Raw genomic sequence first — 19,734 nt, forward strand, 5'->3', positions numbered from 1 at the left:
TTTTGCCAGCAATTGCAACAACAAACAAAAAACAACAGGAGAGGAAAATTTTCAGGTCCAGTCTGAATATCTTGAACAAAGTAGGCTTGAATGGGAAAACTACACGGGTGTTTGCACTGATGGAGCAGTAAGGCTTTGTAAGCATCTTGAGGACCTCGTATCCAAGACATTACCAGCAGACCTAGTTCCTGTGTTGGATGATGCTGTGTGTATGGTGAACGTTTTAAAATCGTGACCAGTGAGAAAGCTCAAATTTGCATCTATATGTGAGGAAATGGTCACGGAACATAAAGCCTTATTATTTCGTACGTCGGTCTGGTTGTTGTCCCGTGGGAAGGTACTGGCCCTTGTTGATGAACTGCTAGAGGAAATAAGTGTTTCTAACAAATGACAGGTCTGATTACGCAAAACTGCTTGCAACTGTTGAGTGCTGTGCAAACATCACATATCTGGCTGACATTTTTCATCATCTGAATGAACTGAACAAAAGCATGCAAGGCTGAAATGAAAACCTATGTACAAGCACAGATTGAATAGATGGGTTCCGCTCAAAACTGCAACTCTAAAAATAACGCAGAAAATGGAAATCTTGAAATGTTTATACCAAGCAATGGCAAAATAAAAAACCCTCACCACAGCAGCATTATATGAGATAATGGTGAAATATTTAAAAACACTTGAGAAGATTCCATTTAATTCCTTGACTGGGTGAGGGACCCATACAGTTAACTTCGGTTGGTGGAAAGGTCATGACTTTACAGGAACAGGAGGAACTACCTGAACTGAGACAAGATCGTAGTTTAAAGCCAAGCTTTGCTGATATGCCTTTGGACAGTTTTTGGTTGGTTGCCGTTAGCCGCCGTTTCACACAACGCGGAGGCGGGTTGGGCCGGGAGGCTGGCTGCCTTGTGCTGTCCACCACTGGTGGGGAGTAGAAAGGAGCCCCCAACCACCGGTCACTGGTATCTGGGCACCCCTGAAGTAGTTACTTCGCCCAGCCTATATAGGTTTCTCCTGAGTACACTACATACAAAAGACTTGTAAAAGAGTTGGGAAATGGAACAATTATAGGCCCGTCATTTTTAGTATTTCATCGGGTTCCTCGTCCATCTGTCAGGGAGTGTTGTTAGTTCGAAGTGATCCGCATATCACCTAGATATGGCTCATTTCACTCGATTCTGAGATTCTGTTCTGTTCTTCGAAATGAGCTTCAGTCTTAGATGGGGCGTCAGAACAATCTGAAAATCTCTCTTGTTCATCTCCCATTGCTGGCGGCACTGTGTTTTTTCAATGGCAACTGTCCCAGTGTGACATCTGCAAATGACGTTGCAAGCATTATGGCCGCCATTGGGATGTCAAGTGAGACTGCAACTTTGTGCATTAATGACACCCTCTCCACCCATTATTTTTTATTTGTATAAACATTGAAGTAAATAATGTAGTTATCGTAATATTTTAAAATGTATATTTGGTGTCTGTGGCACTTTAAGTCCACAATCATCTCTAGAGTCTTGCGCGTGTTCAGATTTAGGTTGTGTCCACTGCACTACAGCTCCGGTTGCTCCACTTGCTGTCGTTACATCAATTCCTCACCATCTCTGAGACCAATGACTTTGCCATTGTGTGCTAACTCCATGAGTTTGAAAATTGTTGAGGTGCATCCTGTTTTCAGTTGTGTGTTTTGTTTTTCACCTAAACAGCTTATCGTAGTATAGTATGAGGAGAAACGCACTCCTGCATGCAAGAACAGGATTTGCACACATGTGTTTTGGTCCCAGCACTCGCAGACCCTGGAGCTTCTTGAGAGTGGGTGGGTGTCTTATACTCGAGTGGGTTTTCCAATCGACCCATCCAGCCTGCTGTCTGGGACATTGTTCGGTGACCTGGCATTACCTCTGTCACCTTGACAGTAGTCATCAAGCAGGTGAACAAGCGGTAAATATTTTTACATTTTTGTCCACAGGGCAACTCAGACTCGTGACCCTCTGCTTCAAAGCCCAAGTCCTTACAGATGGACTTCTTCAGTTTACCCCTCAGCTAAAAATATGCTACGCAAAGGCTGTGTTCAAGCTTGTAAAAACGGAGGAATTGATACATTCCATTTTTCATAAGACATTTGGACCCCAGTCATTTAACATTCAACAAGTTACATCCAGAGTACACACACAACAAAATTACAAAAGAGCATCTCTAATGTCTGTTGTCATAAAAATGCTTTGATTTTATTTCTGTTTTCTTCTTACAGGCCCAGTCCGAAAAAATCAGACTGCAGCTTCAAGTGGAGGAGCTACAACACAAATATGAACCTAAAAGTAATTTCATAGATCAAAACATTGTTTGGAAGCTGTTTTTAAAGACCATGAAAAGTGAATTAAGAGGTTGTTTTTTTCTGAGACCGGCTAAAACAAAGCCGAAGTACCCAATTGGACTTTCTGGTATGAGTTGTCTCTCCCCTACAATATAAAGTACTGAGCGCCTTCATTCCATCATTGGCTCTCCTGTGCTATTGCAAGTTAGCTATGACAAGTTGAGCCATCGTCTTCAGGATAGGAGTTGAAGAGCCTCAGAAAGTCTCCATCACACATCATTTCAGTCTCTGTCGATCTCAATCTCATTTTCATCTCGAGTTACTGCTGAAGTTGTGCTGTTCTCCTCACATAGCAGCCCAGTCGTTTTATCTGTTGATGTTTGATTCTTTCACGGTCCTCCACACTTTTAAGATCCACTCGCAGACTTCAGAAAAGGATGGCCTTCGCATGCAGCAAATTTTTGTGGAAGATTTTAAATTAGTTAAATTAAAAATCTATATTTTGTGTTTGTGTTTGTTGTGCGGCATTTTGTTATCTGCGTGAAACAACTAGCGCCATTTTATTCTACGCGCGCTAAAGGCAAATTCTTACATGCACACTTATGGCAGAGTCTTTTTCTACACAATGGAGACATCTTTGCATGCTCAAACATGAGTGCATTACAGGGAACGGCCATGTTTTAACCATTACGTTCGAACAAGTTTTTGTTGTACATTTAAACTTCACACATCGTTAAATTTGCCGCAGGTTTCACAGCATTGGATTAAAAAAAAAAAAAAAGTAGCAGCTTGTAGTCCAGAAAATACTGTAATCATTAGAATTTTATGGCTGCAACACATGCCAATAGAGCTGGGATACATGGTCATGTTTACCACGGTTACGTCACCTTTTCTTTGATCAACATTCGATAAATGTTTGGTCGCTGAATTGTTGAAGCTTTGTAGGGGGATTTTTTTTTTTTTCCCCATTCTTGCTTGATGTACTGTACAACCTAATCTGTTCAACAGTCTGGGGTCTCTGTTGTATTCTTCATAATCAAGCAGATATTTGATGAGCATTCCTCAACTATGTTTTTTGCCAACTGTCCCAGCTTTTTTGGAACATGTTCCACCTAATAAAATTCTAAGTTAATGGTTATTTGCTAAAAACAAAGTTCCAGTTTGAACATTTAATACTGTTTATTATCTTTGCAGTGTAGTCTTTGTGTGCCGTTGTGTTTAACAAACAGTTAACTTTCCCTGAAGAGTCTCTATTAAGTGGACCAACACTCGCTTTCGCATGGAAAAGACCTAGGACAACTCATGGGATACTGTATGTTCCAGCCATCAAAAGCTTTAAGCAGATATATTTACGTGGCTCATACATATAGGAATTGTGGGCATTTCCTGGACATACAATTGTTTGACAGCAAAAAGTTTAGTGAGGTGTGTTTTGAGTTTCACTTTACAAGGACTTTAAACTCGTTCGCTTACTATTTCAAGTAATATATTAAACATTACTGCCTTTTGTCATTTGGTCTGTAGAGACAACTGATTTATTCCTGAGGAGAAAGAAAGAAAAAATACCTGCAGATACTGGATCATCATTTGAAGGAATTGGACTTGATGAGGGCAAGCAGAATTCAAAGGAAGCAGACATCACTGATACTATGGATCTTCACCGTGAGACAGACAAGTGTCCAACTGGTGAGACAGCATATCTACGACAAGGTGTGTTTTGGATGTATTTTTCCAGTTCTGCTGTCTATTGTTATCGTAACATACAGCACAGTAAATTATTCTTGTTTTTTAGGATTTGAGGTGGGGCCAAAATCAGACAAACATGTCAAGATCTGTGAGGTTGACCCTGTTTTGATCCCCAATCCCAGGTCAGAAATAGCAGTGTGATCAATAGTATTCATGTATTCATACAGGCCTTAAAAGAAAAAGTCACACCATTAGGATAAATCTACCCCCTTCAGAATTTTACGAATAACACCATTTCTTGTCTTCCTGTTCTCTTCATTAGTTCTTAAACTGTTAAAAACATTTTACAGGCAGAAATTTTCCAGTCACTCGGTCAACTCTAAAAGATGTGACATCATGTTATAAAAAATATATATACAATTGTGGAATCCTTGATCTCATTTTAATGTACCTGTATAAAGTTGATCATGAAGTAATCTTCGGTTTGTAATCTACATAGATTCTATCGTGGCATAATGACTCATCTTGTTTGTTGAAGACTATTCGCCTATAATCCCAAAGGCTTCTACAGTTCTAAATTTGAAGTGTGGCGGAGTTTCCCTGTTAATGCCCAAGTCGCTGTTTCCCAGAGCTTTCACGGCTATACAGCTTTGGGGGACAGCTATAAAAAAATCATCCATCCATCATTAACACTGCTTATCCTGGTTGGGGTCGCGGGGTACTGGAGCCTATCCCAGCTGACTCTGGGCAAACAGCAGACTATACAGTAAAAGTGAAAAAGTGTACATATTTATCACACACACACACTGGTTTCAAATCATCAAACCAATTTTAATTAGGCTGGGGCAAATACTTTTTTGCTGCACTGTGTAGACACGAGAACCATTTACACTCACATTCACACCGTCACTGAGTGGGAAGTGAACCCAAGCTGGCTGCACCAAAGTTGGATGAGTTTACCACTACACCTTCAGTTACATCACAGAAATCCCTTAACACTAAGTTGTTACGGCCAGAACGCTGATACCTCCTAATTACAATATCATAGGTTTAGAGGCCCCGTAGCTCAGTGGTTAGAGCACTGGTTTGGTAAACCAGGGGTTGTGGGTTTGTATCCCACTGGGGCCTCCACTCCCTGAGAAGGGTTGCGTCAGGAAGGGCATCCGGCGTAAAAATTGTGCCAAACATATATATGCGTTCATCTGAGATGATACGCTGTGGCGACCCCGAAAGGGACAAGCCGAAAGAAACACACACACAATATAATAGGTTTAAATTTCTCAGAAACAAGTTGAAAATAAGCAAAAATAATTGATAGATAAATGCAATATGCTGTACACAGTGCTTTTAAACACGACAAAGTTACTTGAACTTAGCTTCAACTTGAAAGTTGTAATAAAGTTGAAAGGGATTTTTTTTTAATACACATAAAACAGGCATAAAACAATTATGGTACCCTTTAAAAGAATGAAAATAATTTGACTTTTGTGATAAGGTGAAAAAGGTATATCCTCTAATTATCAAAACAGCTGTCTTCAAACTTTTAATCAGTCAGTTGACCTATTTAAATGGAAACAAGTTATCATTGTCCTATTTGGTGATGTGGTTTGTATTACACTACACTGACCAGAGAAAGCGATTTGGTACTCCAAAGGGTGATGTCCTAGACTTGACTTGACCCCCAACCCAGAATGAAGTTTTTTTTCTCACAACACCTGAGAGGTCTCTGCTTATGTTAATAAATATTATCTTAGAAGCCATCTTAAATATTATCACCTCAATGCCACTAAAGACCCTGAACCATCAGTGATGTCAGCTTCTGTACGTACAGCAACATGTAAATAGAGCTCACACCTGCACCTTTACATTTCTTACATTAGGGGGGGGTGTTAGTCACATTTCCAATTAGTATCCATAAGATTAAAAGAGGCTTCTTACCAAGGTGTGTCAAGCAGAAAAAACGGTGAGTGATACAAATCACAAGGAATTCATTTACCTATGACTATGGGAAGTGATCCTTTCGAAACAACAGTAGTTTCCAACAATAACAACAACAATATCAAATACATCTTAATTTTTCAATCTGACTACTTTGAGAGAGATGACTGCACATACGCAGTCTACTTCTTCTTTTCCTTTCGGCTTGTCCTGTTAGGGGGTCGCCACAGCGTGTCAGCTTTTTCCATCTAAGCCTATTTCCTGCATCTTCCTCTCTAACAACTGCCTTCATGTCTTCCCTCACAACATCCCTCAACCTACTCTCTGATCATCCTCTCGCTCTTTTGCCAGGGAGCTCCATCCTCAGCCCCCTTCTACCAATATACTCATTCTCTCACCCTCTCACCTCTGGACATTTTCAAATCATGCAAGTTTGCTCTCTCGAACCCTTGTCTCCAAAAAATCCAACTTTGGCTGTTGCTCAAATGAGCTAATTTCTAATCCTGCAACCTGTTCACGACAGTATGATATTGCATTTTTTTAAACAAAACCGATGAATGAAGTAAAATACAATCACTTTACAAAATGTTCAAATATTTAAAATGTTTACATGTTCATCATTAAACAGGGGTTGGGGTTTTTCTTAGTTTCAACCATTCGCAATTTACAGCACAGGAGTATTGCTACATTGAGACGATTCTTTTTATTCCAGTATAATCTAACAATATTAAAAAAAAACATGTTATACTAACATTTCTAGTACATCCCTTTTACTTCAAATCAATATCTTGACAGATTCTACGAATTGCCATTACATGGTACATTGTAATAGAATGATGAAAAGTACTGTCAAGAGTTATTGTTTATCATTCGCTCACGAGTCTCTTCAGATCAATTCATTACTACAGTGGGATATTATTGTCAAAATATTGCCACAATAATGTTTGCGCACAATTTAGCCTCTTTAGTTCTCACAATGAGTGAAATACATTCACAATATTTTATTCACACAACTTAATTTGTTCTCACTGTATGATTGTCTTAGCATCAAGCTGTTGCTTTACAAAAAGTATCAAAAAACCAACAAAAACGAAAAACATTAACATGTTGTGATGGTGCTCTTTATATAAAACTGGTAAAGGATCCAACGGAGTGGTGATATGTCAATGGCTGCAGGGGCATGACTGAGTGGTTCTTCCGCCTTGTAATAAAGTCTTTGCTAGAGATTGTCTTCTTATCTATAGAGATCGTGCACGTGATGTCACCGTTTTTATGGCGCCATATTGCCGGTAAAACAAAGCTGCTCGGCAGTGCGGGAGTCATTGAACCGGAGCACATTTTTCACAATGCCTGAGACCTGTTGTGCTGTTGGTTGTCACAATAGACGAGACAGTTCTTCAAAGATATTCTATAGAATACCATCTGAAAAAAACAGAAAAGATTGATGGATTTCGGCAATTAAACAGGATGGATGGTGCCCAATGAAAAACTAAATGAGATGGAAGTTGCCCAACGAAATACACGCCAATGTAATGATCATTTTATTTCAGGTAGGAATTATTCTCAATTCCAAATTATTAAGAAGTATTTATAATGCCAAGTTGCTCATTTGAGAATAATGCATATTTTAAAAAATAATAATAAACCATCTGTCACAGCGAGGTTTACGGAGGTAAACGTGTGGCCGCAATACACTTCCGTGTACGGAAGAGACGACTCCTTGTCCTAATTTTTTTTTCTCCACAAACGGGATATGGATGATTATAGTGTTTCAAAAACGGCAGCATCAGTCTATGAATACTTTTTGCTTCATTACAGGCATAATCAAGTCTGAGCTTCAAACACTCCAGTTAGATTTGTCGTCAGTTGTAAAAAATTTTGAGACCTTCTATATCGGCAATAACGTAGTCCAAAATCATACCTAGATTGAATACCCTGATTTATGCAATTTGGATTACACTATTGTACAGTAAATATAGATTACAAGATCTAGTATTGCAAGTTGCAATTTAACTTTGCCATCACAAGATGAGACTTATTTCGTTCAATTCTACAGGACACGACATCTAAGACCCATCCAGCAAGAAATTATTTGTATGTGTTGCAACTTTTATACACTTTCAAACTCTTCTGTCTAAATTTCAAAGACTTATTCACAAGATACATGTGTATATTTAGCTGTGCAAGATAGGGAAGCGAATTAACTGTCAATGGAGAAAACGTTGACTTCAGCATTAAAATTGAATCCTCTATGCCAAATGTCCCTAATTTTTCCACGTACCTTTGTTTATTATCACCTTCTAAATGTTTAACGTTATCGAACAAAACTCTGGGTGTCATGCTGGCAGACATATTTTTGTTTGGTCCTAACGGAATTAATATTCAACAATGCCTTGTTTGACCGGCAGTTTGGCGCTGTCACTGAAAATCACGTGATATTATGACGTACGCACATTCCCTTTATCCATTCATCCATTTTCTTCACCCCTTATCCTCACGACGGTCGCGGGGAGTGTTGGAGGCCATCCCATCTCAACGGGCACAAGGTGGGATACACCCTGAACTCGTTGCCAGCCAATCGCAGGCCACATAGAGACAAACAGCCGCACCCACAATCACACCTAGGGGCAATTTAGAGTGTCCAATTAATGTTGCATGTTTTTGGGATGTGGGAGGAAACCGGAGTGCCCGGAGGAAAGCCACGCAGGCATGGGGAGAGCATGCAAACTCCACACAGGCGGTCTGGGATTGAACCCAGGACCTCAGAAGTGTGAGGCCAACGCTTTATCAGCTGCTCCACCGTGCCGCCCCATTCCCTCTAGTGACGTAATATTTCACAAACATAAACCACAATGTGTAATAGTTACCACCATGGAACAGACTTTATCATTTCGGGAAAAAAAATGCAGGCTTATATGTAGAACAAAATAATTGAATCCGATTTTCAGTAGAACTTTAAGATCCATAACTTCTCAACTGAAACCTAAGAGAACATGATTCTTCAAGTATTTTATTTAAGCGTCGGTTTTCTAATATTTACTGAGGAGGAAAACATAAAACGCTAGTATCTACATGCCCTGCAAAACCTACGTATCGTATACAACGAGGATAGTAAGTACTCATAAGGAGTTGGGCGAGTGGGAACGTCAACTTAACTTGCTTATCGGCCTAGTATTCCATAGCTTAGCTTGTTAACAACAATACACGTTTGCAATCAATTCGTGGATGTTGAAGAAACATTGAACATGAGTAACTTCATAACTTGTACAACGAGGGCCATGAAGACTTGGAGGAAATTGAACAAGTCTTATTCTTAGTACATATTAGTACCCACATTTGTGACATATCATTCGCGCTGAAGCTGCTCGGCCCAAGTTTGCTGAGCGTGCCAACAACATTACCTACGTAGAGTATACAACGAGGACCAAACGTCAATTGTGGACTCAACCTTCAACTACTAGAGTGAGGGCCATTGTGGTTTAGAATCCCTTCCATTCACATATCCTTTAAATCTCCATATCCTTTATATTTTTAACACAGGTAGTATACTTCTAGTATGTGATTAGTATACCTTATGTAATGACTGTGTTTATGTGATTGCTTTCATTTGACCTTAACTTTAACATAGATTAGGTAGTATGTGAATTGTATATCTTATGTGCTGCTTTATTTTATTGCTTCTTCTTTTTGACTATCTGCAGCCCGTTGGGCAGCACAATATTGTGCTACCTGTCGGCTCGTCCCAAGCCCGGAAAAATGCAGAGTTGCATCAGGAAGCATATCCAGCGTAAAACGGAGCCAAACATATGAGTGTTCGTTATACAAATTCCATAAAGGTTAGGTCGTGGCACGGGCTTCCAACGCCCGCCCTCGGAAATGTTAATATGCAAGGCGTATGTAGAAATTCAGATAATGTAGGTTGAAGACAAAAAAGAGGAGGAAAGCGGCTTCGTCGGCAGAAGAAGAGGAAAACACAGACCATACAGCTGTGTGTAGGGACTTCGAATGTTGGGACTATGACAGGAAAAGCTCAGGAGTTAGTTGACATGATGATTAGGAGAAAGGTTGATATGTTGTGCATCCCAGAGAGCAAGTAGAAAGGGAGTAAGGCTAGAGGTTTAGGTGCAGGGTTGAAATAATTTTATCATGGAGTAGATGGGAAGAGAAATGGAGAAGAGGTTATTTAAAAAAAAAGAGCTGGCTAAGAATGTCTTGAAGCTGAAAAGCGTATCAGATCGAGTGATGATGATGAAACTTGAAATTGAGGGTGTTATGTATAATGTGGTGAGCGGCTATGCCCCAGTGGTAGGATGTGACCGCGAGTTGAAAGAGAAATTAAGGAAGGAACTAGACGAAGTAGTCCGGAGCATTCTAGACGGCTAAAGAGTTGTGATTGGTGCAGATTGCAATGGACATGTTGGTGAAGGAAACAGGGGCGATGAAGAAGTGATGGGTAAGTACTAGGGATCGCAACCGGTTACAAATAACCGGTTATAACCAGTTTTCAGTTTTTAAAAACGAAACCGTAATCAGACTTTGGAAATAATCGGTTAAAATTTCCAATCATTTCTTCCAGTTCCTGTACTCCACATTGCGCTATTTTTTCAACATCATTTCCAATTTTTTCAAGTTTTGCTGTTAGAGTAAAGTTGTCCTGATATTCAAGTAACTTGAGTCATAGGTTTTTTTGCAAGATATGACCCTTCATTCAGCTATTTTGCTTTGACATCCAGGCGTCAATTTGAGATCGCAATGTCGGGTGGCAGTAAACTCGATCGAACTCACTTCACAATCAGCACCACTTTAACAAATGGTGATTCGCCAACTCAAAAGAACATTCAGTTAAATCAAAGAAACATCAAACATGGCATTGAGGAAACGCTCGGTATACTTTCATGCCCTTTCTGAAAGTCCGAAAGAAGAATTTTAACATTAAAAATAACAAAAATGTAATTTACACGAGTGCGTTGTTGAAAGCATCATTCAATAAGCTTGTTTGTCAATATTGCATACAAACTACCCCATTACTGCGGAGTAAATTAACGATCGATGGTGTAGCACCAGAGACAAGGAGTCGGAGGCGGAGTGTCGGACACAGGAACAAAACTTGTTTTATTGGCAAACATCAAAACACTACTCGCATAACGGGGGGAACTGTGAACTCGTCGCTCTGGAAGAGCAACAACAAAAACAGTCTGTGCGGAACCCCACACCCCAACTCGAGGTCCCGCGGGTGAATTATGTAAACACCAAAATGGTCTTCTTCTTCTTTTCCTTTCGGCTTGTCCCGTTAGGGGTCGCCACAGCGTGTCATCTTTTGCCATCTTAGCCTATCTCCTGCATCTTCCTCTCTAACCCCAACTGCCCTCATGTCTTCCCTCACCACATCCATAAACCTTCTCTTTGGTCTTTCTCTCACTCTTTTGCCTGGCAGCTCCATCCTCAGCACCCTACCACCAATATACTCACTCTCTCGCCTCTGAACATGTCCAAACCATCGAAGTCTGCTCTCGAACCTAACCCTAAATTTGGCTGTCCCTCTAATGAGCTAATTTCTAATCCTATCCAACCTGGTCACTCCGAGCGAGAACCTCAACATCTTCATTTCTGCTACCTCCAGTTATGCTTCCTGTTGTTTCTTCAGTGCCACCGTCTCTAATCCATACATTCTTTAGATGAACACTCATATTTGTTTGGCACAGTTTTTACGCCGGATGCCCTTCCTGACGCAACCCTCTGCATTTATCTGGGCTTGGGACCGGCTAGAGATTGCACTGGTTTGTGCCCCCATAGGGATGCATTGTAAACACCACAATGGTACAATGGTACCGGTTTTAAAACCGGTTAATCGTTTTTTTTTTTTTTACTGAGAAGACTGAGGAAAGGCGTAAGGAATACATTGAGATGTGTCGTAGGAAAAAGGTAAGAGGTGGCAAAGGCTAAACAAGAGGCATATGAAGACATGTACACCAGGTTAGACATGACAGAAGGAGAAAAGTATCTCAACAGGTTGGCCAGACAGAGGGATAGAGATGGGAAGGATGTGCAGCAAGTAAAGTTGATTAAGGGAAATATGTTGACTGGTGCCAGTAGTGTGCTAAGTATCTGGAAAGAGGACTTAATGAATGAAGAAAATGAGAGAGAAGGTAGAGGAGAAGAGGCAAGTGTGAATGACCGGGAAGTGACAATGATTAGTAAGGGAGAAGTTACAAAGGCACTGAACAGAATGCAAAATGGAAAGACAGTTGGTCCCGATGACATACCAGTGAAGGTCTGGAATTAATTTGGTGGGGTGGCTGTGGAGTTTTTGACCAAGTTATTTAATAGAATACTAGCGGGAGAGAGGATGCCAGAAGAATGGAGGGAAAGTGTGCTAGTCCCCATTTTTAAGAACAAAGGGGATGTTCAGAGCTGTGAGAACTATAGAGGAATAAAGTTGATTAGCCACACAATTAAGTTATGGGAAAGAGTAGTAGAGGCTAAACTCAGGACAGAAGTAAGTATCTGCGAGCAACAGTATGGTTTCATGCCTAGAAAGAGTATCACAGATGCATTATTTGCCTGGAGGATGCTCATGGAAAAGTACAGAGAAGGTCAGAAGGAGCTACATTATATCTTTGTAGACCTAGAGAAAGCCTATGACAGAGTACCAAGAGAGGAACTGTGGTACTGCATGCGCAAGTCTGGTGTGGAGGCACGCACTGGAAAAGAGAGGAATGAAGTCTCCGAAATATAACAGAATGTATGTGCGTGAATGAGAGGGCGGAGGAGGAAGAGTGAAGCTCCAGGGAGAAGAGATAGCGAGGGTGGACGACTTCAAATACTTGGGGTGAACAATCCAGAGCAATCGTCAGTGTGGTAAGGAAATGAGGAAGCGGGTCCAAGCGGGATGGAACAGTTGGCGGGTAAGGGTGTCTGGTGTTCTGTGTGACAGAAGAGTATCCGTTAAGATGAAGGGCAAAGTTTATAAAACAGTGGTGATGTACGGATGAGAGACGGTGGCTCTGAAGAAACAACAAGAAGCAGAACTTGAGATAGCAGAAATGAAGATGCTAAGGTTGTCGCTTGGTGTGAACAGGTTGGATAGGATTAGAAATGAACTCATTAGAGGGACAGCCAGAGTTGGATGTTTTGGAGACAAGGTTAGAGACAGAGCAGACTTCGATGGTTTGGACATGTTCAGAGGCGAGAGAGTGAGTATTTTGGTAGAAGGATGTTGAGGATGGAGCTCCCAGGCATAAGAGCGAGAGGAAGAGGTTGATGGATGTTGTGCGGGAGGACATGAGGACAGTGGGTGTTAGAGAGGAGGATGCAAGAGATAGGTTTAGATTGAATAAGATGCCACGCTGTGGCGACCCCTAACGGGATAAGCCGAAAGAAAAAGATTTCATTTAAGACAATTTAATCACACACAATACAATACCAAACTAACACAAAATAGAGGTACAAAGACAGTTTAGATTTGTGTAACAAAAGTAAAAGCTAACGAGCCAAATGACGTATGGTCACCACTGTCCAAACCAATGTCCAAGTAGGTGAATGTTATTTCCAGTGAATGTTCCATAGAAGTCCAAAAGATGAGAGGCAGAAGCCAGGGTGGTGGAAAGCGAGTCGTTACATGCCAAAGCAGCGGTGGTTGTATGAAGCCCCGTTGAAAGCCATCTCGTCTTTAAATTGGCACTTCTCGAACGTTCCACAAAGATCCACTTCCGACGACTTAGAGTCCCCTTCTTTCGGAACGTAATACAAAAGGTCCGCGAAAGATGACTTAACAAAGAAAGTACGTAAGAAAGAAAAATAAAGTGAATAAAGAATGAATAACTAAAAATATAGACACTCATAACTCTCCCCTTTTACGAAAAGAAAGTTACAAAAAACTTTGTTGCAATATAACTCAGCAATACTTCAAACGTTGAAACATAAAATACAGCAATGGAAATACAGAAAGCAGCAATTTTACACTTTGGAAAGTGCGTCAGCACAAACATTGTCTCTACCTTTAATGTGCTTGATCACACGATTAAACCCTTGCAAACTCAAACTCCACCTCGTAAGTCTCAGATTTTTGTTCTTCATTTTGTGACGAAAAGTCTAGGGATTGTGATCAATAAAGACTTCAATGGGAAATGTTGTCGTACCTAAGTACACTTGAAAATGCTACAAAGCTAATAAAAGACTCAGTTTCCTTATCAATGTTTGAATAGTTTCTTTGGTGCTTATCATACTTTTTGGAAAAGTAACACACTGGATGATCAAGACCTGAGTCATCTTCTTGCATCAGGACACCACTTGCACCTCCATCACTTGCCTCAATTTAAATGCTTTCTCAAAGTTAGGTGCCTGCAACAGTGGAGAATTCATGAGTATGGCTTTGATTTTTTTCAAATGCAGTTTGACAACTGCTATCCCACCAAAATCTAACCCGTTTCCCTAAAAAGTTAGTAAGTGGAGATAAAATAGCAGAGAATTTTGAAAATAAATAAATAAATAGTTTCAAAAATCTTACATTATTTTCTGGATTTTTTTTTTAGATTATCTCTCACAGTGGACATGCACCTACAATGAAAATTTCAGACCCCTCAATAACTTCTAAGAGGGACAACTTGCAATATAGCATGGTGTTCAAATACTTATTTTGCTCACTGTAATCCACCTGCGTGCTTCTACCTCCACTCTTGTAGGTCACGATTTGTTCCTGTATGTACTGTAAATACAGTAATCCCTAATTTTTCACACTTAATTGGGACCAGAACCACCCACGAAAAGTGAAGTAGCGGGAGATGTGTTTATCTGGGTACCAGAACTTTTAAATATTTGGACTTTGCATATTTGAGACAAAAAGAGGTATTTAGTGAAATCTTTAACTATAAAACACTTACTGTATTATATTACAATGAGTCCCCGGTCTACGACTGAGATGCGTTCCGACACGAGCGATTTAACTCGAATTTCGACTTCAGTTGGATTTCACCATTAAACTTAAAATTTACGACGAGTGCTGTGAATGGCTTCAGCATTCCCATGACCCTCGTGAGGATAAGCAGCTCAAAAAAATGGATGGGTGTTGGTACTATATTAAAATAAAAAATATAAGTTACTTCAATTACCGTGACTGCGAGAGGTGGCTCACGAAGAAAGAAGGGAGGCTGGGATAGCGAAGAATGAAGGAAGCCTATGCTTAGCTATTGCTAAGGAAGCAAGTGCAGGTAGCCCTTGCTAACACTAAAGTCCTCCTCAGCGTCCTTGCCTTTTTGCTCATTCAAAGTTAGAAAAATATGCTGTGCCTTTTCCCCACATGACTATTAGGCTGATTTTAAGGCTACTTTGATTCTGATCCTCGATCCATAACGGAAGCGATCTTTCCATCTCAGCAACGATCAATTTTTCTTCACAATAAAAGTTGCTTCGTGATCACTGTAATCCCTCATTGGGGCAAAACCCTTCACGTGTGCTAAAATACGGGCTTAGTCCTTTATAATAATCACCACAGTCGTCCGACTGAAGCCCAAGTCTCTATCTCCATCGGTGTTAATGCGTTCTCAGATTTTTTTTTTTTTTTTTTTATGTTAAGATTAATTTGACCAAAGGACCAGCATTGCTTAAAAAACAAACAAAACTTTTGGGACATAATTTATAAAAAGGTGGGCAAAAAGCTCCCAGCACACAAACACAGATAAGCAATATGCATGAGCTAAGCAGAAACACTACAGTGCTGGGGCCATAATGGTGGACAAGACTCGAGTGTAGTAAAGTTTCAAGTGGAGACAGTTTTAGCCTGAGAACTCCCTGTATTTACTAATTATCAGCTGGAGGCGCTGGCGATGGAGTTTTGAGATGGGGAGTTGTTGTTTTTGTGTGTGTGTGCGTGTGTGTGGGGGGGGGCTTGCATATGTGCGTGCGTGCACACAAAAATTACAACAATACAAGTGTCTTAAGTGTTAAACTAATAAACATTTTTATTACAGTACAGAATTAATATTATGCGGTTTTAAACTTCTGCTGGAGGTGCAAGCGGTGTAGCTTTAAGATGGGGACTTTTGCGTGAGTGTGTATTTGTACCAGAATGCTTAAAATATGTCAACAGTACAGAATCTCTCGGCGCAACCGAGGTGTAGAGTGTGTTTGGTGGCCTCAGCATCGCATCTCTGCTCTTTGCAGATGATGTGGTTCTGTTGGCTTCATAAAGCCGTGATCTCCAATTCTCACTGGAGCGGTTCACATCTGAGTGTGAAGCGGCTGGGATAAGAATCAACACCTCCAAATCTGAGACCATAGTCCTCAGTCGGAAAAGGGTGGCGTGCCTTCTCAGGGTTGGGGATGAGATCCTCCCCCAAGTGGAGGAGTTCAAGTATCTTGTGGTCTCATTCGCATGTGAGGGAAGAATGGAGCGGGAGATCGACAGACAGATCAGTGCAGTATCTGCAGTGATGCGGACTTTCTATTGGTCCGTTGTGTTAAAGATGGAGCTAAATTGAAAGGCGAAGCTCTCAATTTACCAGTCGATCTACGTTCCTACCCTCACCTATGGGCACGACCTATGGGCAAACTGCCATGCACCCTTGAGGATCCTGCCGGGGGTGTAGAGGCTGTCCACTTTTCCATGGCCGGGACAAAAACCACATTGGTCTTCCTGAATCCGAGATCTGACGGACCCTGCTCTCTAGCACCTCTGAAAGGACCTGACCAGATCTCCCACGCCCGGGTTTTTATCTGAATGACCACCGAAGCTGCATTCCACTTGGCCAGCCAGCACCGATCAGCTGCCTCGGGAGTCCCACAGGTCAGAAATGCCCGATATGACTCTTTCTTCAGCTTGACAGCATCCCTCACTGTTGGTGTCCACCAACGTTATGTGTTCGGGGGTTGCCGCCACAACAGGCAACGAACACCTTACGGTCACAGCTCTGGTTGGCCATCTCAGCAATGGAGGCGCGGAACATCGTCCACTGGGATTCAAGTTTCCCCGACTCCCCTGTAACGTGAGCAAAGTTCTCCTGGAGGTGGGATTTGAAATTCCTTCTAGAGGGGAATCTAACAGCCGTTTCCAGCAGACCTTCACAATAAGTTCGGGCCTGCCACGTCGGACCAGCATCTTCCCCCACCATCAGAGCCAATTCACCACCAGGTGGTGATCAATTGACAGCTCCGCGCCTCTCTTCACCTGAGTGTCCAAGACATGCAGTAGCAACTCCGATGACACCACCATAGTCAATCATTGAAATGCGACCAATGGGGTTCTTGTATCAGGTGCACATGGACACCCTTATGCCTGAACATGGTGTTCGTAACAGACAATAGGTAATGAGCACGGATTTCCAGTAACAGATCATTACTTGGGTTCTTCCCAATAACGCCCTTCCAGGTCTCACTGTCATTCCCCACGTGGGCATTGAAGTCTCAAAGCAGAATGATGGAGTCCCCTGAAGGAGCACTCTCCAGCACTTCCTCTAAGGACTCCAAAAAGAGTGGGTACTCTGAACTGCTGTTTGGTGTATAGGCACAAACAACAGTCAGGACCCGTCCCCTACCTGTAGGCGGAGGGAGGCTACCCTCTCATCCACCGGGGGGGCAATAAGTATACCCACACTTGCTCGGCGTCTCTCACCGTGGGCAACTCCAGAGTGGAGCAGAGTCCAACCCCCCTCTCAAGAGGAGTGGTACCAGAGCCCAAACGGTGCGTAGGAGCGAGTCCGACTAGTCTAGTCGGAACTTCTCGACCTCACACACCAACTCAGGGTCCTTCTTGCCAAAGAGGTGACATTCTATGTCCCTAGAGCTAGTTTCTGTAGCCGGGGATCAGATCTCCATGGTGCCTGCCTTTAAGCCACCACAAAACTCACATCGCCCCAAACCCTATGGCCCCTCTCACAGATTGTGAGCCCATGGGAAAAAGCCCCGATGTTACCCAAGTCCGAGGGGTGCAGGCTTGGCCACCAGGCCCTCGCCTTTGAGCCCCTCCTCCAGGCCTGGCTCCAGCGGGGGGCCCTGGTGACTCGCGTCTGGGCAAGGCAAACAGAGATCCAATTTTTCCACTAGTGATCGGGGTTTGGCAGTCGTACTTTGTCTGGTCCCTCACCTAGGACCTTTTTGCCATGGGTGACCCTACCAGCGGCGTGAAGCCCCAGACAACTTAGTTCCTAGGATCATTGGGACACATAAAACCCTCCACCGTGATAAGGAGGGGATTGTTATTGTGATTGTTTTTTATTCTTTTATACCCATTTGAAGTCTTTTGTGGCAGCTCATAATGGTTTGAATTACTGTTTTTATTGTCCTCTAAATGTCAAAGCCTTACACCTGTCAAAATAAGACCATCTATGTCAAACTGCAAAATCCATCTCTATTAAAAGTTTCAGGGATCACTGATCGTGTGCCCGTGACAGTGTGATGACATTTCTTCCCCCAAAGATAGCTTCATTCGATTGGAAGAGTGGCCCTAACTAGCTTGCTTTTCCACAAAATAAGTGACTGACTCAATGGTTTGCAGGACAGTTGTTTCACTAACCAAGCAGGGCAACAACAAGGCTTGATTGTTGAACATTCTCAGGGGACACAGCCACTGAGGCACTGAAGCATCGTAGCGTAAGCATTTTTTTAACATAAAAAGCCTTTTGGAATGAAAGTGACTTATACGACCTTCTTTCTTCTTCCTTCTCAGCTCTCATGTGACCACCTGCAATGACCTGCAAAAGGAGGAGCACCACAAGCAGAAGGAAACTGAGAAAAAGAAAAAAAAACTTGAGATGATGCATGTCTGCTCTAAAAGCAATATGGAAACCCAGTGTTCTCCACAGTAGAGACATTCTAGATACATGGGCACAGGATCTCTACGAATATATTGAAACAGTTGTATCAATGGTTTACATTTTCATTTTTTTCCTTATATTCAAATAGCTACCCCATCCTGTTGCAAAATGCAGTCAAAGTAGAACCATTTCCCTATTCAACAACACAATACACATTATCTCCAATAAAAAGTTAATTTACTACAGTATCAAATATGCACTGTAATTTATGGGACTTTGGCTTTTTAAAAGGCATGGAATTTAAAATTTGGTGTGAACAATTTGTATTTAATGAGTTGTTTCTATGTTCTGTGTCCACACTCTAAACTCCATCTATCCATTTTCTGAGCTGCTTATCCTCACAAGGGTCATGGGTGTGCTGGAGCCTATCTCAGCTGTCATTGTGCAGGAGGCAGGGTATACCCTGAACTGGTTCCCAGCCTGTTGCAGGGCATATAGAGATAAACAACAGTCACTCAAAATCACACCTAAGGGCAATTTCCAGTCTCCAATTGATTACTCTTAACTCAAATTACTTATTCCAACTCATCTTTCCACATGGAAATGAATGGAATTGTCGTTTGTTTCAGCCTCCCTGTTTTGTAAGGAATAATAGCACTATATAATAGTGGCGCATTTGTAGAATGTTGGCCACACGGTTCTGCGGACCGGGGTTCTAATTTTGGCCCCACGTGTGTGGAATTTGCATGTTCTCCCCATGCCTGAGTGGGTTTTCTCCAGGCACTCCAGTTTCTTCCGACGTCCCAAAAACATCCATTAATTGGAGACTGCCCCTGTGTGTGATTGTGAGTGCTACTGTTGTCTGTCTCGATGTGCCCTACGATGGGCTGACAACCACTTCAGTGTGTATCCACCTCCTGCCCAATGACAGCTGGGATTGTCTCCAGTACTCAAGTGACCCTCTTGTGGATAAGCAGTTCAGTGGATCGATAATACTATATTTTGGACAAGGAAAATTATAAAATATAATGTAAGTCAGAAAACAGTTTCTGTGTC

The 19,734-nt window shown here is 41.8% G+C and overlaps 1 protein-coding gene across 1 annotated transcript in view; it reads left to right on the forward strand.

Annotated features, from left to right (window-relative positions):
- spdl1 (spindle apparatus coiled-coil protein 1) overlaps positions 1-18,926 on the forward strand; it is a 140,359-nt gene extending 121,433 nt beyond the window's left edge. The window contains exons 11-14 of the mRNA XM_061834071.1: positions 2,246-2,312; positions 3,833-4,018; positions 4,101-4,176; positions 18,591-18,926. Of these exons, the coding sequence (XP_061690055.1) occupies positions 2,246-2,312; positions 3,833-4,018; positions 4,101-4,176; positions 18,591-18,729 (468 nt within the window). The 3' untranslated portion in view covers positions 18,730-18,926. The remainder of the gene's footprint in view (positions 1-2,245; positions 2,313-3,832; positions 4,019-4,100; positions 4,177-18,590) is intronic.
- Positions 18,927-19,734: the final 808 nt, after the last annotated feature.

The sequence above is a fragment of the Syngnathoides biaculeatus genome, chromosome 11 (genome assembly GCF_019802595.1).
Source record: "Syngnathoides biaculeatus isolate LvHL_M chromosome 11, ASM1980259v1, whole genome shotgun sequence".
NCBI classification, from domain to species: Eukaryota; Metazoa; Chordata; class Actinopteri; order Syngnathiformes; family Syngnathidae; genus Syngnathoides; species Syngnathoides biaculeatus.